The following is a 24881-nucleotide window of genomic DNA, read 5'->3' on the forward strand; positions in this document are numbered from 1 at the left end:
AAGCCACCAGACTGTGGTTAATATAGGTGGTTTTGTTACTTCATCTTTTAATCTTGTCTAAATTGTTTGCTGTTTTATGGCAGTAAATGAGTGCAATGAGTGGTCTAATAAAAACTGTTGTATCAACAGAAGTTGAGGTGATATTTTGAAGGAGGAGAGCTTGTAGAATTACAAGTAACTGAAGGTGGGATACTGGTTTGCCATACACAGTTTTTCAAAGTATACAGTAATCTGCCGCAGAATTAGTTTTTCATTCTTACTCAGAGTCAAACAAACTTGTGTACTCTGTTTTTATGCTTTTGTATGTAGTTTGAAGGTATGCCGAATAAAACAGGGTTAGTAGAATGGTTGGGATCAAAGTGAGGCCCTGTTCAGACCTGGCATTTACATGTGTCTCGGCTGGGTCTAAGCACATCAGTCCACACTAAATGCATCTCCACATGCGTCTTCAGTAACAGCCTGTTATCTCACTTCCCTTCTCTACATGCAAATAAACACATGCATCAATTCCCAAAAGATCAAATATGTTGTTATTTCAACTAGTGAGAGGCAGCAGTGCACCTCCTGTGCCAAGTTCATCAGAAAGTAAAAGAAGAAGAAAACCCCACTGACTGGGTCTAGTCCTTGGTCTGTTCAGGAAAACCAAACTGCCCAAGACATTTGACACACTTGTAATCTATCTCATTAAATTTTCAGATGTCGTGGACAAAGCCAGCTTACACAATTTGTATGACTTGCATTTGTTTATGAATGAGTACGTACATCCTTTGACACAGAGGACGTCAGCTTAAATAGGTGGTCCTTCATTGTAGACCAGGACACATTTGTGTTCACACTCCTAAAAGAAAGTGGCCATACGTGGTCCGGACCACCTCTGAATGTGGTCTGAGTGAACAAATATGAAATTCATCTTGGGTCATTCACACCTGTACCTAAAGCTGTCAAATTGTGATGGGATCACTCGAGACACATGTTAATGACAGGTCTGAACGGGGCCTTTCAGAGCGGCTTAATCCAGCTCCTTGGATTGTTTGCACATATATACATGACGTACTGGAATGTTTGAGATTTCCTCATTTTAAAAGGGAAACTCCATCTATTTTAAACATCAAACTGTTTACAGGTGTTAGGGAGTACTACTACATCCTGTGTGTGAACCAAAAATTCTGTGAAGCACTTTATGGTTCCAGAGGGAGCTGTGCAACATCTGGGGGTGTGGAGGTAGAAAGAAGTGAGCTTACCAGACCTCTGTAGACCGCCCCTCAGCTTTGGTTGAGGTTAGCGGCTTGAGGCTACATTAGCCATTACCATGACCCACCCAAATCTCCAGTGGTCAAGTTGCATTTTGGGTAATGTAGGTGCTAGGTTTTGGCAAGGAACAAGAATGTGGGGCATAAAAAAAAGACCATGTAACTGGTTCTGCATCGACTGTGCATTGCAACGTGGCAGAGGTGGGGTGCTCTTAAGGGAAGCTACTTCTTCAACCTATAGATGATCATTAATTAAGCTACACTCCCACAAGTAATTGATGTTGATTTGAGTCACGAGTAAAAGAATGTGATGGCAAGTTCTGTGCTCTTAACACCTTTTTGATGCATGGCCATTAACAGACAACGTAGAGCCTTCACTCTTATTCTCATGGTAGTTGTGTACATGCAGTGTTAAATAAGTTGCAAAATCAAGATGGAGGAGGAAAATCTCTACTAGTGTCACTGTGGAACCTGGAGAAAGAGAGTTTCCATTACTTTCTGAGGTTAGAATCTAAATGGCAACTTTCATTGCATAGCACATCCACTGAGATGTGATGAGACTGGGCGGAGCAGCAACCATAAGCTGGCATTACGTAGTGGATCCTATAATAGCAGTAGTGCATTTAACAAAAACTGCATTTTATGTCTGACATATGGCATTGCAACATAAGTTAGCACTGCACTTGGATGTCACATTTTGCCATCCAAATAAGCAATGGGCCTTGCCCTGGCCATTGCATAAGCTGCTTCTGTAAACAGTACAACAAACACAATAAAGTAGAAGCTTGCTGTGAATGTTTCCAGCCATAGTAACCATAGTCTGTTTGCTCTTAGGCACAACCCTTTGAACATCTTCAAAAAATGTGATGTATGTGATGGTGCCTGCTTTTATAAATACATTTAACCAGTACTTGTTGTACTCACCTGTTAGAGATTGTCTATGACTGTGGCTCAGTGAAAACATTGGCCTATATGTGCATAATCAGTTTACATGAAGACAGATACTTACAGGTGCTGCTGCACAGCAGCGTAATGGCTCAGCACTGGGGCATCAGGTGATAGGAATTTGCTCTGATTTATCTGCTTGGCTGAGCCACAGTTGTGACGTGGCTGTCTCTGCCAGGGTGAAAGTTGAAGTAACTGTTCATTTACATTTCATATAAATATTTTTATTGGGATTTCCCAAGTTGTCATGGTAATTTTGTAGAACCAAAGCTGAGAGAGACTGTAGGTTCTAAATGTTAGAGATGGCCTAAAGAGGCCTAACACTACTTTAAGATCCTTGCTTTTGGTCATTACAAGTACTTCCTATGTGAATCCCAATGAATATAGTTGAAAGATCCACTGTCTGGTCATATCATGTTTTCAAATCTGAAAATGGAGTTTGGAATTGACAGTGTTTTAAGCAGCCAAACAACGAGCTGGTCTTGTGTAGAGGGCAGGCACACACAACAGAGCAAAACAAACACAATGGGAGCAAAAGAGCTTTCAAGCAACTTAACAAGGTAAATAAATCACATTGCAAATGAGGTCTAGCATGCATGATTACAAATAAATGCATGCAAGTCTGAAAAATCATGGTATGAACATGAATCATTGTCACGTGAAAATTACGCAAAATGACACATTTGGAATACATTACACAATCACTTGACAATGACAAAGTGTGCACATGCAAGCTTTAACAAAAAACTGTACAGCTTGCACTGAAATTATGCTTTCATTTGTCTGTTCCAACTGTCTTCTCTTGTTTGGACAAACATCAAAGAGAACCAGAGACAGAAAGATGAACAGACAGGTAGAAACAGACAGGTAGAGGGACAAGCTGTTAAATAATATTATCCGACCAATTTATTTTTCCTCCATCTCAGTTTTCATCATCCCATCTCCTGCTTGCCTTTCAGCCTGCCTTACATCACTGAATATTAATGGGATTCTAGAAAAAGGTGCATTCCCCTCTAAATCTGGCACCTTCCCCTGCATTTGTAAATTGACTGACGATGCTATTTTCTCCCTGTAGCCTCCGATGCCTTCCCCAGCTATAAACAGCTCAAAGAAGAGACGAGGCCAGGGCATTATCATCTATATTTAATGTGATAAGTTATTTAATGGGAGTACTTCTTAATCTGGAGTCTGGAAAACTGCCAATAGAAACATTAATGTTGGAGCACCGGCTGCTGCAAACACATCTCCTGTGAAAACGTACAGAGTGTGAGAGACAATCTGAAATTTGGTGCAAAGGGGTTTCATTTCCCTGAATCTCTCTGGCACCTGCACACACAGAAGAACCACCAGTGTGTACTTGTGTGTGCTTTAAGTTTCATACTCAGAAACACAGTACCAGAACAGGCAACGAAGACAGCAGAGGGTGGCCAAATGTCAGTGTCCAACTGATGTACTGCAACTCTGTGTATCCCCACACCCACAAAACCGGTGAATTAGACGGGTGACAATAGTTTTAAATGACAGTTATTCAAATTTATAATGCATGGTAACTGTGTGTTAATACAGTATTCCAGCTTAAAGAATACCTTTAGATCGATCAGTGCTGGATGCAGACATGGTGTAGGTGTAGGTGTAGATGTCAGAAGACTTTGTGTGAGATTTCTCATTTGATAAGCAGTTCGATATCAGTAGCATTACATTACATTTGGACTGAAGATAAAAGTTCTTTTTCATAGAAGTCTGGCATAACACTAGCTCACCCTTACTCCGTCATGGCTTACTGAGACACTTGAATGGAACAAAGCCAGCGTTAATGTTATTAGTAACACCTGAGCTTTTCCCTGCTGACAAATGCTGTGAAAAATGCCTTGAAAAATATAAATACACTCGCCGCAACATATAACAAGTTTGTGATCCAATGTCCATTAGGCAGGCTATTTAATAATGAAACAGTTATCTGGCAAGTCCACATGAAAAGCAGCAGGCTACAAATACGTTAGCCCCAGATTAGTAGATTTTTCATCTTCAATAGGGACTTGGTTTGAAATTTCCAGGTTGTCAGTGTGTTTGGATCATTCATATCTAATTTAATTAAATTATCGCAGTTCGTACTACATTTCATATCTACAGATAGGTTTCCCTGTTTACGAACAATCCGTGATCCATTCACCTGATGCAGGGGGGTAAAAAACATGTTGCCACTATGTCATGATATTAAAGAAACAAGTCAAAATTCTGTTTAAAGATAAATTTGTATGTTGGACATGTTCAAAACTTCAAAACTTTTTTTTAATTAGACATCTGCCTTAGCCTGTTGACATGACACGTGAAATCCCAGTGAGAAATGGCAGCTAGTAGAATCAGTACACTAACGAAGGCTATACACAAAGCTAGCTCTACAGTTACTGAGAAATGAGGCCCACGTAGCTTAATGTTACACTGCATGAAACTCCTGCAGTTTGACTGCTGCACAAGTTAAGAGCACAGTCCCTCCCTGGTTCTGGATATTAAATTAATAATGAGTAATTACTTCCTCATAAAGTTCTGCATAAAACCGTCCACCATCTTCCAGTATTTTGCACCTTTTAAAATCCATGACTCTGACCAGATGACTGGAGCTAACGCTGCACTCTGAGCTAACAGGGACGTTTCCTTCATGAGATAGCAAACATTTTCCACCCACTATTCCTGTGATTCGTGCCAGTTAAGGAAAAAAAAGTGTGCATGTTACTGATGAGCTCTCAGTCATCATGGTTTGGTTTCTACCTCCCTCGTATACAAGACTGTCGCATGTACTGTGTCTGCAAGCATTTGGTGTCATGGCTAAACTCCGAAATTTAAAGTAGCAACGTGTGGTTTTATCATTGTTATATCTTCCCTGAAAAGTTAACAGATAGTAGGGAGTTATTTTTGTGGTTAAACAAATAGAACTATATGCTTATTTCTAACAAGACTGGGTGATATGTGGCAGCCATTACACCAGCCACTGCTGTCGGGTTATAAATAATTTGGCGTATCAGATAATCAGTTCTGAACTCACCCCTGGTTTTTAAAAGAAAGATGTTGAAATGGTCTGTAGTGTGTTGTCATCTGCGTCACTGATGTATCATGTCTGCCGCAACAGCGACCAAACTTAAAACGTAACTGTTACATAACAGCCAGCCTGTACTGCTACCTGCCTTTGAGCTAGCACAACTATCTTTAGTTCACCAACAAACTAGAAGAGAGAAGAGCTAAAAATAAAATCCTGGATAAATGTTTAATAAGTCCAGTGGAATCTTAGATACTAAGAGTCACTTAAAAAGTTCAGCTGAGGATTTTGGTGCACTGTTGTTGAAATCTGTTTTTTTTTTCGCTCTTGTGAACCTTAAAGTGGTAACAGACACATCTTTTGGCTTTGACTTATCATTATGAAATAAATCTTGATTGCACAATGTAATGGCTATATAATTATGAAACCATTGGTGTTTGGATTGGTTCCCTATAAGCCTCATTTTCACTCTGCAGTTTTGGTAGCTTTGCACAGGTAGTGGAAATGGCAAACGGTGGAACAAAAAAGAAGAAAAAAAAGCCCTATTGTCAGAGGAGACGAAGAAGGCGAAGAGGGAGTGATATAAACTGAAGTACAACATGAGTGAACCATGAGTGGACAGTCACTCCAGAGCTCCAGGAGAGGGTCCAAAACCAACATTCAGTCCACATTGTTTCTACTAGATCTGTAAGTAACAAACCTGCTTACTTATAGAAAGATACGTTGTCTGTTTCCACTTTAACACCAGGATTCTGATTATATTTAAATGATAAAGTAAGTATGTGCAGCACTGCATGCATGTCTCTGAAATTTAAATGTAGCTTTTGGGCACAGTTACACAGGAAGACTGCGAAGAGCACGGTGTGGGTGTCTTTTTTGTTAAGTCCTCCTGTGGGTTTGTGTTTTTGTTTCTCACAAACCACCAAACTCAGCCGATGTTCAGTCATTACTTACTCAAGCAGCTATTGATATTATATTCACATTAACAATTCATGATAAAAGGCCACTAGAAATTCCATTTGGAGCACTAACTCGCCTATAGGATGCTGTTCAGATTGCAGTAACTACTAAAGACATAAAAACTGTTGGTTGTCCTCCATGTTTATTATTTAAAAGAGCCACTGCTTAAGTGCTGTCTGTCTGTTGATCAACTTTTTTTTAGTAGACAAAGAAAATAAAGTGCACAGAGCGTAAACAACCAGCACTGTAAAATAGAAAAGGCTGCCCTCTGCTGGCAAAAGCTTGTCCTGTGTGATTAAGCTATTACCCTGCAAATATCACCACTTGTCCCTGCTGCCCTGCTACAGACACTCAGGCCACAATTCAACAGTAAGCTAAAACCAAATTACGATAACGCTTTGGTTTTATTGAATAAATTAAATATAAGAAATGGAGGATATGACCAGACATAGACGAATTAGACTTTTCAATTTGTGTCTGGGCTTTAGCTCCACCTTTCTCTGTCACTGTGTGACAATCAACCTTCCCTGTAAACATACCTGAAAACACCTGTTCAGTATTTTACTGAGTCTGGATCCCAAGTGTCAAGTAAACTATTCAGCTGAGACGTAGCCTAGAAAAGTTTATGAATCCCAAAAGGAACTTCCTCCTCTCTCCTTGTTCTCCTGACTCCACGCCTCCCTGCTCAGCAAAATATAAGGCAGCATTCAGACAGACATGTGCCCTGCGTTAAAACAACGTAAGGGGCTGTGTTGGTGTGGGGGCGGTGCATTGCTTCATGTACCAGTGAGACAATGAAATACGATCTGGGAAGTCCAGTTGGAGGAACAGGTTTGCGTGTGTGCTTGCATGTAACCTATGAACTCACATCATGTTGCATTGCATCAAAAGTTGAACCAGGTTCAACCTTTCTGCTGGACAATGTCCCCACTCTGCATCAGCCCCCTTATTGCTTTTCAAATGAAAGAGAGGGGCAGCATTTTTACACGCAGAGCAAATGTCCGTGTGAACGCAGCCCCATACATGCAACCGATCCTGTTTTTGATACCTGTAGAATGATCCAGAGAGTGGATTCCTGGTCCACCAGAAGAAAATGGATCACTGGTCTTAAATGGGCTACTTCCACTGGTATTACTCATGGTTTTGTTTTCCACACCAAACAGGCCTGAACTCTTCTGGGTGTCCATGGCTGAACCAATCCCAGACTGGCCGAAAGTGGAGCTCATAGTGGTTTGGAACGGTGGCAGGCTGGACCCCATGGTCCCTCCCATCCCAGACTGAGAGAAGCCTGATGAAGAGACAAAACACAGAGTTACATCATCAACACATAATTGATGGAAATTACTCTATACATTTGGTTGTTATAAGCAGTATACACATACCACATGTTGCGCTTTATTTTGACAAAAATGACCAGACTGGTCTGATCTAAGTATAAAAATAAACTAGGTTAAAGGATATTTCATGATTTGTTACTCTAGTAGTTCTTACAGTCATAATAATGAACTGTTCCTGATAAATGTAAAAATTAAATACCAGTATTAAAGCTATATAGTATATATGAGACAATTTACATATATCAATCTAGTGGAGCATAAACATCCAACAGTGCTGAACAGCTACAAAGCAGATACCTGCAACAAGGTTTATGTTTTTATTGTTTACCCCTGGGTTTATTATCATACAACATTTCTAATTAATTGCAATGTTATTTAGCAGCTTGACCAGTCACTAAATAATGAACTGTTTTTATAAGGACATAACCATGGCGACAAAACATATGCAGCTAAAAAAAATGAAAAACACTTAATATAGCCAGAGACAGATCATCCTAATTCTAACCACCAATTTCAGCCAAATTACAAAGTTTGTAGACAGAGGTAAATACGAGGTAGAAGGTGAAAAAGTAATGTGAATCTGGAAATGAGTCACGTATGCTGCCAGCCTTGGTCTTGTTAAGGCCCCAAATATCTGTGATGCCACCAATCATAGGACGTAGAAGGCCCTATTTTAAGCAAGTGCAACACAAAGCAGTAGGTCTTGGCCTCCACAGACTGTGTGGTTGTCTCCAAGCAAACCTTCTATTTTGGTTCATGTCTGTGCAGCAGCGAAAGGTGCAGAAGGCAGAATACATATTGGAGGCTGTGGTGATTAATAAATTCACCCTTAACCAGTCACATCGCTGGTCTCATTGCTCTGAAACAGCTGTGCCAGCCACAGTGATGTGGACAACAACAGCTCAATAGATGAACAAAGGCTTCTCTGGGAAATCATGATGTTGTCTAGATGGTGCAGAGCGGCACGACCTCAACATGTGGTGTGGCAATGACACACAGGACTGATGAGCTGTTGTGATCCAACACCTCCCCCTTAAACAACAGAACAGACCAGTCTGATGTGCGTAGTGTTATATGGGGTTACTTTGTCCTCTGCACATAATTTAATACAGGTAAACACAGTGGACAGCTGTGTGCTATGTGCTACTGCGCGTCTGGTGTGGCAATGCTCAAATTAGAGGCAGCAGATTTATCATCATAGGTGTGCTGCTGCCTTCAGATGGCTGCAGGGATTAAATGAACTGAAGGAGAAGTTTTTTTTTTATAAAACATAAAAGCGGCTGTGGACAATGTTGCAACACAATACTTTTTTTTTTGTGCCATTTTAAGAGCCTCTACCAGCTGAGCAACAAACAGTTAAAATGGTTTGGTTACATTTTAGGCATTATTCTGTCATTGCAGCACATTCGCTCTGTGTATTTAGTTTGTTCTTGTTGATAAAATCACGAAAGTTGCAGCAGATTGATGTTGTGCCAGAAACAGATGTGGTTGTGGGACAGGCAGAAAGAAAAGAGAGAGGGGAAAAAAAGAAAAGTTACAAAGGGATAGCATAGGAAAATCAAAGTGGGTACAGAGGCACACAGCCAGAGAAAGTCAAAATGAGTGGGAGGATCAGGATGAAATTAACTGGTGGGACGGAGCATAAAACAAATGGGCAAAGCAAATGCCAGACATTGGAAACAGGAAACAGGATCTTAACAGAGTAGCCACCTGTTTACTGTTGCATTTTAAACATGTGGATGCTTGTACAGCTAATGGAAACATCAAAAATGTCTGGGTATAACACGTCAGAGCAGGAAAAACACAGATATAAGTGATAAAACAAATTATGGCTGAATTCCATTTTAAGTAGTTTGTGTTATATATATTGTCTATTTATGTAATAACAGATGGAAACAACATCTGATTCTTTTTACACCATTTAATGTTCAAGATGTTTGTGTTGAGAATCATGTGAGAAAACATTGCTTGTTTTCCTATATATAGTAACCATGTGCAGTATGTATGTACCGTGTGTCTTTACATTGTGTGGTTTATAGTTTTGTGTACCTAAATGTAAAAGGAGACTATACAAATGGGGGGAAACCGTGTGTTAAATAACCATCACTCCGTCCACCCTTACCAGACAGGCTCTCAGAGGTGAATGTGGGCTGTCCAGGTGTGTCCTGGTATCCACCTGAAGACATCATTGATGACATCATCCCTGGACCTAAAGGAGATAAACAGCATTATCACCATCGCCATCAATCAACAAACAGAAACATGGTGAGACCCTTAACAAAAAACACACATGACACAAATGTGGATACAGTACTACAGTTCACCAGGATAATGCAATACAATCACATGCCTTATTTCCATCCCATGTTACCTTAATATACCTAATAAATACATCATATAAATCAATAAAACATTAATAAAAAAAATGTAAGAAATATAAATATACAGAATAGAAATAAAAAGGACCAATTCTGCTTCCTTGAGGGACACCACAGGGGAGCTAAGGTGCCTCCATCTACCATTTGGACCAAAAAGATATGACCACATCTGTTTTAAGGTCTCCCTATTAAAACCCATTGCTTCTAGTTTATATACGGTGAATCTCTGATGATCCACTGTGTCCAATGCTTTTTGCAGGTCTAGCAATGCCACTCTGCAGGACTTTCTGTCAGGTTCCCTTTTAATGAGGCTGGTTAAATAAATCATGCAAGTCTCAGTTGAGTAAGACTGTCTAAAACCTGACTGAAAATCATGTGAAATATTAAACTGCTTAACATATTTAAAAATCTGTTCATCTCTTTCCAGGATTTTACTTCAGACATTTCATACAGACACAGGCCTGCAGTTACTTTGCTCAGCCTTACTGCCTTTTTTATATAGAGCAGTAAAACCTGGGGGACTTTTGATTGGGAAATTGAAAGTTTTGTAATATGTGTGACATAGGGAGTAAAAACCTCTGCAGCATCTCTCAGGAACTTAGCTGGGATGGCATCCCAGCTGGTGGCTCAGTTAGTGTCCAAGCGTATGAGAATTTTATTGATTGTTGTGGTTGTTAACTGGGCAGAAGAAAACTGCTCTTCCCTGATCCCTTTGGACTTACTTCCTTTTTCACCAGAGACTCCTCATGGTCTCCTGTGTTAACTGGAGGTTCCTGCGCTGAGTCACTTGCTATGGTTGTAAAAAAACTCATAAGAGCTATATACAACCATATCTTTATCAAAGCTCAGAGTCCCATTGATCTTCAAGCCTATAGTGAGACTTGTTGGCCTCGTCTGCCATTCTTTGCACTATGCCTTTTGTATTTAATATATAAATACGGCACATTGTTTCTTCAGTTACTTTTTATTACTTTATTTCTCAAATAAATAGTGTTTGAAATTTCTTTATGTATCCAAGGTTGAGTTCTCTGTTTAATCCTTATCTCTTTTAATGGAGCAAGTGATTCCAGGGAATGTCATTGCCCACCTTACGAATCCAAGATCCCATTTAATGTTGAACATTGTGCTCCAAGTGTTTCATATCCCAGGTTACTTACATATATTTTCAGGTACAACATACTTGGGGGTGAAAAAAAAGAAAAAATTTAAGCCCAGGATGTATGACCTACAAGTTTCTGTCAAACACATCCTGCAGGTTTTATTTTGAAACCCTCTCCACGTAGTGAAACAGACAAAAAACTGCACCTGAATCTTTCTGCCACTCTGCTCTGTCAACTCATTGTCCATCAGACAGGTCCCGCTTCTCAAACCTAGCCTTTCCAGCCTACGTGTGTGCGTGTGCATCTTTTGACAGTGAGGCAAGCAGACACAATACGTGGCTGAAGGGACTGTCACCATGGTTACACCAGAAGAGGACGACAGCCTCTGCAGTTCCCTAGACGACGCTTGCTGATGGTGGATCGACGCCTGTGCCCTACCCGATGAGGCACATGTAACACACTCATACACATACAATATCTCCATTCTGAATTCTTCTAAAGCTGTTTCCACCACGTCGTCTTTTACTGCGCCGCGAGATCAGCTCACCAGTCAATAAACAGATTCTGTATAGGATACACATATGAATCCTCATTCTGAGTTCCTCTCTCCTCTCTCCTCATCTCCTCTGAGACACATTTCAGGGACTGGAGCATCCTTGATGAAGGCGGAGGGAGATCAGTTTCTGGGTCATGGTGGAGTGAGGCCGGGAGGAAGCATAAATTAGCAGAAAGGGAAGCACCCACAGACTCGTCGTGCCCTCACTGTCTCTCTCTCTCTCTCACCCCCTCACTCTTACCCATTTGGATTTCAATGTTTCGGTCAAATTTCCTCTCAGGTCTTCTGTCCTTTTCCCAGCAGAAGCCCCCTTGGTCTCAGGCTACCAGCTTCACCACGGCTAACATTAATCAGATCCTCTATGTAAGTCCAATTCCTCTTCCTACCATTAGTTGATCTGGACGTCTACATTCACACAAACATGACACACATTTAAAATAAAATTCCAGTGGTTCGAAGTTATTTATTCTCTTTTTCCACTGTTGTTTTCCGTTGTTGTTGTTGCTGATTACATAAATAACCCTATCTCCAAGCTCTTTAGCTGAGGCTCAGCTGTTGGTGTCTTTATCTACAGCTGAATACTGTCTCTGTCAACCCGTCTGGTTACTAAACATTAATCCACACCTTCCAACCAATCAGAATCCAGAATTTTCAGTGGCTGTGGTATAAATTATTATATTATATTATATTATATTATATTATATTATATTATATTATATTATATTATATTATCACATATACCATTTTGGGAACAGTTTTGAAAGTTCTGGAAAAAGCTAGTAATTGGTAATCTGAATTTTCAGTTTCAGTTTCAGTTGGTCAAGGTGGAGCTAATTTTATCAGCTTTATTTACTGTTTCAAAATCTAATCTATAAGGCTTTAAATATACATATAAGCATGTGTTTTGTTTGTAAAATATTCATCTTCAAAGTAGTTAACAGTTACAGCTGTGAGATAATGATGTAGTGGAGTAATATTAATACAATATTTCCCAGTGAAATGCAGTGGAGCTGAAGTATTCAGTGGCATAAAATGGAAATACCTAAAGTTGCCGCTCTAAATGTTCATTGATAATTACCAGACGTGATTGATCTATGTGATACACTTTGATAAAGTAGTGATGGATCAAGTGCAATGTGATCACTTTCTCTTTCCCAGTGTGTATCTGTCCATGGTCCTGAAATACCATGGGGAAAGATCAACAGTGTGAATTTATGATTGAATTTGTACATATATTTACATACCACTAACTCATATCAAGACACATGCAATGTGATTGTTGTTTGCACACCTGAAAAGCTGTCACTGTTCTAAAGAGATGCAGTGGTTTAGGCTCGAGCTGAAAAACTGTTTCCTATCAAATATATTCAGAGGAAAGACAAAAGTATTTTTGGCACAGGGCCAATGTCGATGTAATCATGGATATCATGAATAATTAAACTTAGAATTAATTATTAATAAAGTGTGTATTCATCATGAGTTTAGGTCTGGATCTAAAGTGAATGTGTCTGTGAGAGCAAGTGTTTATGTCTGTCTCCGTTTTGGGGTCTATAAATGTACGACATCAGTGAATCACTGACTTTCTATTAGGCTGAAACCAGACAAACAAATACACACACACACACACACACACACACACACACACACACACACACACACACACACACACACACACACACACACACACACACAGAAACAAACAGTAGACGCATTAACTGCAGAGTCATCCTGAGAGCCACAGGATTGTTTTCTTTCTGGGTCTATTTTTCCTCCTTGTTGATCAGCTGCCAGTTCACTTTGCGTTTTTTGTTTTGTTGCTTTCTCTACTTTTGCATGCAAGACGTCACCATGTGTGAACAGCTTAAGAGAACATTTGAGTCAGACCGTATTTCTATAAAGATGCCACCATCAGTTTTAACTGTTTTAATTAGCATTACATGCAGGACTTTTATTTGTAATGGAGTAATTTTATAGTCGCCCATTGCTGATTTTATTAAAGTAAATTATCTGAGTACTTATTCCACCACTGTGTAGGAATGAGTTTGATTATTGTTGGTCCAAATGTATTTTCTATAACACTAATGTGCCATAGAAGCTACTCCTAAAATAACAAACAAAACACTGATGGGTTGAAGAATAAAATACATATATTACAACAGTACCTTAAAGGAGTCAGGAGTCAGAAAGATATGTCTCTCAGAAGGATAACAGATTGCAGTATTTATATTCTTCCAGCAAAAAGAGACCTTGTACATGATGTCTTAATGTTCAGGGACACTTACATAAGACGGTCACCCAATGGCAAACTGCCAGACATGCTTTATAATATTTTACTACATACTGTACATGTATAAGAGCCGCAGTGTAAGATGAATGGATAAATAAGGCTTAATCTGGAGCATGAGGTGGTTTCCCTGTGAAAAGTTTGCTCTTTTCCCTTTACTTTTTTTTCTCTTTCTGTTTCTGTCTTCCTCAGACATCCCCCTACACACACACGCACCACACAGACAGACACACACACACACACTCAGTATGCCCCTGCATGCGTGCGCAGTCAGAACCCAGACAGTCCTCTGAGGACAGCAGCCAGTATCAAGCCTCAAGGTCAAACACCTTCTTTTTTTCAAACATTATTTTATGGCATTTCTGCATCACTGGGCTGGAAGCTCTTTCAAACTTTCTCCAAGGAAAAAAAAACAAAAAAAACAAGCCAAAATATATAAGTGGGGAACTACCATCAAAATATCTTTCATTGTGAGGTTTGAAGAGATATAGTTTGATGGCCTTAGCCTGGGACTGCATGTACTTTTACATCATTACTCTGCACATTGCACCGCAGTGTTTCGTAAGATGCAAAGCTGACCTCCCCCCTTTTAGCTCTTCATGTTTAAATCATGCTCAGCTGGTATAGATGGACAGAGAAATGGACTGAAAATATGATGATGAGAGTGAATAGTTAAGACAGAAGATTCAAGGACATGTGGTCTTCTGCACAGGTACAAAACATGTTAGTATGTGCACCACTGACTGTACTTTAAAATGGATGCTGCTTTGAAATTGGCTGGCTGTGGCTCGGGTGGTAGAGCAGGTTGTCCACTGATCACTGAACCCTGAGTTCCCTCACTTGTAGGTCACAGTAAATGTAAATGTAAAAGCAGCCCCCTGAGTCATTAAGCACTGGCTGAAGGTGATGATTCATTTCCACTTCACTCTGCACTAATTGCTCAGGTCAGCTGGGCTTTGCATCTTTTCCCCTTGAAACCAAGAAAGTCGCCCTCGTTATCTTTCTCGTGCACACTCACATTATGACATTGTCTGTATCTGAAAGGATAAGGATGCTGATGTTCTACATCTGTTCAAAATATTAAATCAAAACACCAAAACCAATGAACTGATACTGCAAACAATCATTAACGCCGTCAGTCTGATGAACATTGGTACTGTACTGTATTTAGAGTCAGCCCCACATACACTATCTTGCTGTTGAAAATACCCACTGTACTGTGTATTAACCCACAGCTTAAAATAGTCCCCAACAAATCTCCTATTTGACTTAGGTTTGCTTTAAACTGCTGTGTCCAGCTGTTTTAGAAAATTACTGAGATTATAAAAAATGAATCTATATATTTGTAAACCCCTTTTTAAAGATTAACCTCTTCAGTAAAGACTAAAGAGCTTAGGACCAAGAGCCACAGATAGGGAAGTTGAGAAGTATTGAGGAACATACATACTGTTGCTTTGTTCAACAAGATAATATAATATTCCCGCTATAACTCTAATGACAGCAGTTAGGGATCAGTGCAAAAGATGCAATTTGTACTAAAATAAAACATTTATTCTTGTTAATCTGACTGTACAGTACAGTAATACAGTAATTTGACATGTTTTTAAAAGGTAACTCATGAGGGGTACTATTAAACTTTTGTATTCTGTGGCTCTGGAGGAGCTGAAAAAATGAAAAAATCCTATGTTATCCTATATATATCCTAAGTCTTCCAATTTTATGGAAGTGCAATACTAAATTATTTGAGTGCTCCTTTAAGAGTGCTGATATATCCTATAACTCATTTCTTCCAGCAGTTCCTCCAACCTAAAAGACCGTATAGGTCACTTGTCCCTACCTTCAGATACGACCCACTGGAGCATACCAGCAGCAGGCGTAATGGACATTTGTTGCCTCGGCAACAACATTAAACATGCAGTTAAGGTTGTGGAGCAGTCAGAGTTTGGTTTGGTTCAAGGACAAAAAGTACTAATGATTTTCTTTTAAATAAGTACTTTGCTATAGTTAGAGGATCTTCATCTTCATGGTTAAAATAAAGTAATAGTAATAAATGTAAAACATTAAAGTTGTAGAACGGGCATGGATAAAAGAAGCAACACTGGTTATTGGTTTCACAAAAGAAACAAACAGCAGCCTCCTATGTGAAAGACCTGTGTTTTCTGGACTCATCCATCCACCCAGACCCACTCACAAAGTGGACTTTTCGGTTCTATATGTAACATCACCAAACCTCCTTTGCTCGCATTATAATAACTACAGCCGCATACAAGCATAAGTTTGTAAAAAATTGTTTGCAAGGACGACTTATGGTGTTAATTTCTGTTTTTTTTTTCTCATTTCTTCACAAAGGTCAGAATGCCGGACTGTCTGCTGCACACAGCCTCTGGAGTGGTTCGGGGCTTTATGAAGTGCACTTTGTGTTGATGGAGTGCACCATTCAGGGGGTACCAACACTGAACCCAGTTGCACTTAAGCTCACAGCAAGAGTTCCAGATGATGGAAGTCAGCCTCTGGGCAAACCTGCTGCCTCTATATATAGATAAACAAGGTCAGTATCAAACAGTCTTGTTTACTTTCATCTACATGTTCTACTTGTATCGTTAGTATTCAATGTACAGGTTTTATATTTTGCTATAATTAATGTTTTAGTCCTTACTTCCATCGTTTTCCTGTTTTTTCTGTTGTGACGTCTTTTGTTTATAAACCATCCCCCAAAAATATATTTCAAAAAATGGATGAAGAATAATGGTGAAATTCCATGTTTCCCCATTACTGTCTCCTGATTGCCCTGCTCTGTGCCCTTAGCTTCATGCAGCTACCACTGGTGTGCGTATGTTGTTGACGCTATTGCTCTTGCTCTTGCTCTTGCTCTCCAAGTCAAGGACAGGGGAGGTTAGTGTCAAACAACAGCATCCCATCCTCAGTCACAGCTGTCACCATCTATGGAGAGAGACAAGCACTTAGAGCGAGGGAAAGAAGGGAGGGGTGAGGACAGGAAAGTAAGAGAGGGGTGAGGAAGGCAGCAGATAGCAGAGGGATGGAAAAGAGAGAAAAAACAAATGGAGAGGGAAGAAGAACAGACAGAGCAGAGAGGGAGATGTAATGAAAGCTCTGAGCTATGAGTAAAAATGATTTTCAGTTAAAATACAATCATGGTGGAGATGACTGGTGGCTTAAATCTGCTGTGGTGTTGCTGGTGCTGAAAACAAATTACACCTCTAATCAAACCCCAGTGTTTCCTGCTGTAAGGACAATGGGCTCATTTGTTTCTTTAAGGATGAGGCCGGTGATATTTTATATTTTTCTGTCAACACAATAAATGATGAGTTCTAAACTCACAATTCATTAGTCTGTCTCTCCATACTTCTTGGTTTCCCTGTCCTGATGGTGTCACTCCAGATTTCATGACTTTGAAGAGGCCTTTATGGACTTTCTTTCAAAATAAGTCAAGCCTCTTTTTGGGTAGATCTTAACTCCTCACCCACTAGGTGCGTTTCTACCACAGGGATAATCCTCTGGGCTCAGGAACTTTTTTCCCCTGCTTGCGTCCCCCAGAGGAACCAGAGTCTAGATCTAGATCCAGGGAGATAGCCTGCTTGCAGGGTAGTTCTTTCTGAAGCTTCGGGGACTTTTTTGGGAGCTCTGGAGGGCAGGGTTTGCAGGGCTGACTTCAACTTGAGTACCACTTCATCCACAAAGCATGGAAGTACTATGGTATCAATATTAGGACAATGGGTGGATATTTAAGAGTGAGAGTGAGTTTCTTCCAGTGTATCCCATTACTGTGTGTGACTAGTGCAGTCATGTTCCCAGCTTAATAGTGTCTTATTGTGTCATTATCTCACGAGCTACAGTAGGTCACCAACTATTCCTACAAGTTGTGCTTACATTACCAGGCTTTGAGCTGTGGCCACTCTGTGGTTCTGATGTCTCTTTGGTCAGTATTAGCATATAATGTTTTAGCATCTATATCCTGCTAATTCTACGCTCACAGTGAAAAAGCAGAGTGGTATAAGACAGAAGGGCACAAGGGATGAAGTGAGGTGTAAAGAAACAGAGGAGGTTGTGTAGAAGAGGATGGAAGAGAAGTTGAATTATTAATGTTACAGTGATGCGTGGTAGGATACATGGAAAGTGAGCACCATTTACTGTAAATAAAACAAATAATACAGAAGTAATTAATGATCTGATGCAGTAAGAGAAAGTAAGAGATGAATAAAGATGTATGATATCAGCAGGTGAGTAACTGAAGGGGAAATAAAGAAATGGAAACAGAAACAGAGGGAGGCCTGAGAAACAAAAGAGAAAGATGCTGGGGTAAATTGTGTCTTCCTCTGGGTGTACTGTATAGTGCTGTGGTCATGACAACCATGACAACAAACTGCAGATTCTCTGTAATAATGGTGCAGTCCCATGGCCACTGAGCACATGAAGCAAAACCTCTCACTGTGACTGACAGACTGAAAAAAGTGGTGGCACCTCTGGGAGCACTGTATCACACACAGGCTCTTCTCAAGATGATATTTTGCACTACAGTCTTGTGTTTTTACATCTGCACATGGCCTCTAGTGTAGTATCACAGTAATATACTGACCTTCAACAAAGTAGGTCCAGCCATGAAGAGGGCTGCCTGGAGAATTAGCAGAAGACGCAAAATAAATGAGTTTCAATACTGTCTTTGAACTGATTACATTGTTTATATCAGATTCTTTAAGATCTCAAGAATCTTTATTGTCATTATGCGATCAGCATTCACCAGTCACGTAACAAAATTCTGTTGGGGGGTCTCTTAAATTCTTTATTTGGCCTTTTTTCTGACACTACACGCATCTGCAAAGAAAAAAAAAAAACTGGTGACATATACAAACATGTCCTAACTCAGCAACATGGCTGAGTTAGGACAAGACTGACTGACTCACTGTTCCAAAGACTCCGACAACAACTTCTCATGACTGTGAAATGTACTTGGCTCAAGTGCAGTCACAACAAAGGGGGAAACAATACGTCCCTGCTTACATATTTATCTACCATCCATCATGTTCAAGTAAGAACTTGTTATTTTTAACAACTGGTGAAGGACGACGACTCAGCCTCGGCCTGGTGCTGGGGTTCGGTGACCCCTTAGATTCTATGACCTGTAGCAGCGCAAAACCCATTTCACCTTCAAGTAATGTTAAGTGAATTCATATTATTTTCACTGTGTGGTTTTTACATCTGCAGCTGCAGCACAGCCGACCCATGAGGATCAAACAAAGTTTTCCCGCGCAGCGAAAAGAAAAAATGATACAAGACTGAAGTTTGAATGTCACAGAGTAGCTACAAAATACGTGGTGAAAGTCACACACCCTCTCAGCCCAGTGATCTTGGTGTGTGGTGTCTTAATTCCCTAAAAAGACAGAATAAGGGATTTTAAATAATTTGGATTAGATAAACTATTTCAGAAGTAGATTCACATTTAATAGAAATGCTGTTGAACCCCACTCCTTCTTGTGTACAACTTCTCTGATTGTCTGACTGCTTGTGTTTTTAATCCAGCCTGACTTTGTTGCAGTGATGTTGCCACGTTCCCAGACCTCAGCATTTACTTTGGTGAGTACAAAAAAAAAAAAAAAAATGCAAATTGTGCCGACCGAATGATCCTTTAACTTCTGATCCTACAAGTCATTAAAAGCTAAAACCATTTAAGCTTCAACTCTACACAGCTCAGATCCTCTGTTTGTTCATTTCAGTAGTTCAGGGTGTCAAATGGGCTCAAGTGAGGAAAAAGCAATGCTGATTGGTGTAACTGTTATTTTCTCAAGGCAGAAACGCTACTGATCTGTGTAACTATTTTGAGGATATGTGTTTATAGGAATCTGTGTTTTTCTAAGGAATTCTGTTGTGTATGTTTGTGTGGTGGTGGTTACTGTATTACTCTATATGGTTTTGGTCCCACCGTGTGGGTCTCTTCCAGATAATTACCAGCACCAAGGAAAGTATAAAATGCAGCTAGTTGCTTCCAGTAGGTGTTTGGTGTTGATGTGTGTCTCATGATAAATGTATGGAAGTCAGCAAATGCCACAAATGGGATACATTTATATGGTGCTTTTCTAGTCTTATCGAGCACTCAAAGTGCTTTACACTCACACACACACACACACACACTGATGATACATCAGTCCTTTGCAAGATAAGACCCACTCTTATCTTGCCCAAGGACACTTCGGCATGCAGACTGGAGGAGCCGGGGATTGAGCCACTACTGGTGCTTTTTTTTTTTTTTTTACCTCAGTCTCTCATGCCTCTCTGTCATAAACTTAAAGCCACTGCCAGTCAAACTGACTGTTAGATACACACACATGCAACTGCAGAGCTACTGTGTCTGTTGGTCACATGCAAACCCCCCCACCCCCCGACACAAATCTCTCCCCTGTAGCTCAAGCACACATACGAACACTCGCTGCAGGGATGTGTTATCATGCTTCAGCAAACACACAGCAGCAGACTGCAGTACAACTTTACCTCCCTTGTGCTGATACAGGAGCTCACAGTAAACTAAATATCACTCAGGCTCCATATTGACCTGGATGAACTTAAACTCAAAGTCCATGGATGTTTAAAAATGATGAAACAGTATTTAAAAAAAAAAAGAAAAGCAGCCTGAGTCCTACCCAATACTGATAAATAAAATAAATATAGAACAAGTGTAAAAGAAATAAAACCACAGTTTGCATATGTAGTAAAACATTTGTGTTTTTTTTTTTTTTACAAAAGCAATCTTCATCAAAAAGGCAGCCTCTATGTCTTTAGATAAACATCACTGTTCCTGAGAGGAGATGACACGTACAGCACAGTAATTTTAGTCTCATTACCTAATAAAATCCACATACATATGTGTCTCTGTTGGCCAGATGACAAATCTCATTATTTTAGTTTTCTTGGGCTACATATGAACTGGAGCCAGCCCCGCTCCAGTCCAGAGGGTGGTGATAATGCAGCAAAAACAGCCAAAAACAAAAGACGAAGAATCTTTATGTCCTGTCTTACTGACACAGAGGACAGATGAGGTTTTATTGCAAGAGTCAGGTTTCTTACAATATTTGATCAGAGCTGCAGCCTCGAACAGAAACGAAAGCAAATGCTTCCCACTATAGATGCAGAAACCTGGAGAAGCAAGGAAAGAATTGAGTATAAGAAAATAAAGAGGATGAAAAAAAGAAGAGCGATAGATACTGAAAGAAAAGGAAGAGACAGAGATGGGGAGACACTCTCTTGTCTCAGACTATAGATCTCATTGATTGGTAGTGATTCTGACATGTACCCTGAACATCCAACCAGATATATCAGTATGTCAGTCTGGTAGGCCAACATGTCAGAAATATTTGCTATTACTATAGAATACTATTCACCTGAGGTGATACTGTCCTGTAAAAATCGATGCGAGCAGCTTATTACGAACCATAGCTACGTTCTTCTGTTAGGCGACCTCTAACTGTCGTAGTAATTTTGATAGGAGCAAAGGAGGAAGTCAGGTGACGTAGTATACAGAGCAACAACATCTGAGGTAGGAGGAGGAGGAGGCTGAGGGGGATGGTAAGCCTGCCACTGGTGCACTCCACTGGTACCACTATAGGTAGAGACAAGTGACCTGTATGGCTGATAAAATTGGAGGATTTCTTGCCTGTGGTCATATCATATTGTTGTAACCATTACTGTTTTACTGAAGAAGCAACTGATCAAAATGTACATTTGCTAAAACTTTGACAAAAAGTTGTGGATAACACATCCATGAGTAGCAACCTTAGTATGTGAGCAGGATTTTATCTGACTGAAATTAGTGAGGCAGTGTTGACAGCCTATAACCTAACAGTAACATATGGGCCCTAAAGCACCCAACTTCAAGTCCACCACTCGGACTCTAAATTTGTCCAACCTGCCCTCCTGGCTCCCTCCAGTGCACAATGCCAAGGCCCCGAAGTGTAAGATGCCGTGTTCAAACTGCTTGTTTTTTGTTCAAACTACACTCCAAAAGAGACTCTGAAAACAGAGAACTCAACAGGCTCTGCTGAGTTGGACATCTTTAATGTTTGACAATTTCAGTCTATTTTCAGAAGGGCTTGGTGCTGATCGATTATAAAAGTTTGCAACAGCTATTTTCACAACCGACGTATCAAATCAAAGAAAAAGAAATACTTAGTTTACCGTTAAACTTGTTCAGCCGAAAAAGAAAAGCGGGCTCAGAATGGACCCTTCAGGGTTCCAACATTTGGCCCCTTGGTTAAAATCTCGTCACATGCGAGTCAGTGGTGTGTTTGTTTCTTAATGTGTGTTTGACAGAGGAGCAGTGATATGAAAACATTTGAGAAACCTTGTGGTAAAACATCTGTTGTCAGCACACAGTCTGTTCCACAGTATCATACAGGAACATTCATGCCACATACAGAACGTAGCCTGCAGGCCTGTATAGTCACCAGGGTTTTAAATAGCCAGGCTGTAGCCCTGACACTCTCTCTCATACACACACACACACACAAACACACACACACACACACACACAGCCAGAGTATGTGTGCCTGCTTCTGGTGATCATCATCATACCAGCTGTGCATTGGCATGTCAACAACTATGTGAGATGATATGACAGGCTCATGGTTTATCATAAAGGATTAAAAAAACCATGCACGCAGTTGAGTCTGATGTGCCATCTGTGTTTAGCATCATATATATCAAACCAATCAACAACATCTCATCTCTCTCTGAAGCTATGCTGCTATCTGTTCTCCATCCATATTCTTTAAACCATCTCATTAGCATGATGAGTCAGGAATAAGTTATGACTCTGTGTTATGTTAATGTAAGTAACTACAAACATAATACATCAAAGGTTTGATTAGTTTAAATTTTTTTGTCACATGATTGCCATCTGAGGTGATATCAAGAGCATTGTGACTGATCTTTAAATGTCATATTAATGTGGCACAATAATCATCTCTACAGAAACTTATAATGGCTCAGCTTGATCATCACTGCCCTCTGCATCAACCTTTATTATTTTCAGCCACTGCGTGACAACTGGCAGATTTTCAAAGCAGAGTGTGCTGTACTTCTGCAGCGTCACCTCTCAACCTGAATAACAAAGCACTGAAACACACTACTGTAGAAGTGTAAGTGTATTAGCTAATATAGAATTAAGGTATGATAAGATACACATTTATTAGTCCTACAATGGGACTGAACCTGAATAAATAAAAAAATAACAAGAAATGTAAATAAAATATCAAAAATATAAAGATTTAAGATAAGTACATATATAATCCTAGAATGCTAAATACTAACTATTATATAGAGGAGTTATAAATTCAGAAAATTAACTCTTACATAAATTAATATTATTATACTTATTAACTTTAACAAACAGCCATTTTTAAACTATTGGTCATACAAGTAAGGTCATAGCACAAAACTTGAGAATATTGAACTGAGCAACAGTTGTGCAATGCTTTATTGCTTATGAATTCATCTTCTCATTTCTAAGAGTAATGTGAGTAATATAGAGGAGATGCACTGTTGCCACAAGTACAACAATACAATTTATTACAGGCAGACATGGACTCCCCAGATTGATTCCTTTCTTAAACAGGATGTTTTAGTTCCAGATTTATAATAAATAGTCCCAACTTTAACTTAATACAATGCAGAGGCAAACAGAAAAGTCTTAATACACCAATAATACACCTGTATTGTACTTATTCCTAAAGCCAGCTGACCTAAAACGTGATGCTTCATCCAAGACCTCAAAAGCAATTAATGTTATCATTCCTACAGAACCCATTGTGCCTGATGTTCATTCCAATTTGGCCTCTTTCTTTACCACCCGACTCTAAATGTGATAGAGTGGTGGGCTGGTGTTCAGCCTTCTTTTCTATTCCATTTTAAACTGATAGCCAGTATCTCTTTGTTTTCACCTTTGAGGCTCAGCAATATGTACGACAGAGATCTCTCCAGAGTTTCCACAAACTGATTGAGATATATGCCGCAAAGGTAAGGAGAGATTTCGATAACCTTTTGCTCCCGGATGGAAGTGAATTGCTGATGATCTCCTAGTGGCCTTCTCTTCTGAGGAAGCTTGCAAAGCAGACTCCATACTCATACTGGAACATTTGGCAAAGCAGGATCGTAGAGCATTACTGGCCAAGCTGCAGTTTTGTCAGCCAAGCGTACATTTTGGAAAATGGAAAAGTAAAGCTGCTGTCCACAGCACCTCCTCACAGGCTCTTTCTTAATCACAACTGATTATTACCAGCACTGAATTCACAGCGATACTTCAGTAGACTTTGTCCTTCACACTGCTGCTCTGAGCTCTGCACCTGACCCTGTTCAGTGGACTGAATATGTGACAGCTGCATCCAGAAACTTGAAGGCTGCTCTCACATCTGCAGCAGCTTTGGGCTTACCATACTGTAAGCCACTTTTCACTTTAATGTACATGAGACGGATGGCTTCAACTTTGGCATTCTGGCTCAAAAACATGGCCCTCATTACCACCCTGTGACTTTTCATTCTTTTGAAATGGCTCCTGTGGTGCAGGGGATGCCAGCTTTTTTGTGAGCTGTTGCTGCCTCGGCTATCTTAATTAAAAAGTCAACCCCTACTGTGATGTGCTCCTCGTGTAAAATTTTGTTCCTTATGCTTTTTTGCATATTCTGAACACTTTTGCCACACAGCATATGACAGTTGTTTATCGATGTGGCTACGAAGTCACCATCTCTTATATTTCTGCTCCTAAGGCTCCGCTTTAAATCCATCAACACTGCTCCCAGTGAATCAGATGGTAAGATAGTTACTCATGATAGCAAAACTTTGCTTTAGGCCTGACTTGTTAAAGTCCCATTCATAAGTCAGATGTGACGTTCTTTTGGAATGATTCAGCAATGAAATCTTGATTCTGTTTCCAAAGGTAACGTGTTAGCGGACATAGCTGCTAAACCAGCCGCTCTTACCCTCTGTTGTACTGTTTGTCTTTGCAGCCTTGTGTTCTTTTGATGCTTGTCTCATCAGATA

At 39.9% G+C, this 24881-nt stretch overlaps 1 protein-coding gene across 1 annotated transcript in view; it reads right to left on the reverse strand.

Annotated features, from left to right (window-relative positions):
* The window catches only part of LOC121193037 (microtubule-associated protein 4-like), an 85064-nt gene that overhangs the window by 43336 nt on the left and 16847 nt on the right, over positions 1-24881 (reverse strand). Inside the window, exons 3-4 of the mRNA XM_041055144.1 lie at positions 9646-9732; positions 7235-7474 (exon numbers count right to left, since the gene is read on the reverse strand). Of these exons, the coding sequence (XP_040911078.1) occupies positions 7235-7474; positions 9646-9732 (327 nt within the window). The remainder of the gene's footprint in view (positions 1-7234; positions 7475-9645; positions 9733-24881) is intronic.

This window comes from Toxotes jaculatrix, chromosome 14 (assembly GCF_017976425.1).
Source record: "Toxotes jaculatrix isolate fToxJac2 chromosome 14, fToxJac2.pri, whole genome shotgun sequence".
Taxonomy (NCBI): Eukaryota; Metazoa; Chordata; class Actinopteri; family Toxotidae; genus Toxotes; species Toxotes jaculatrix.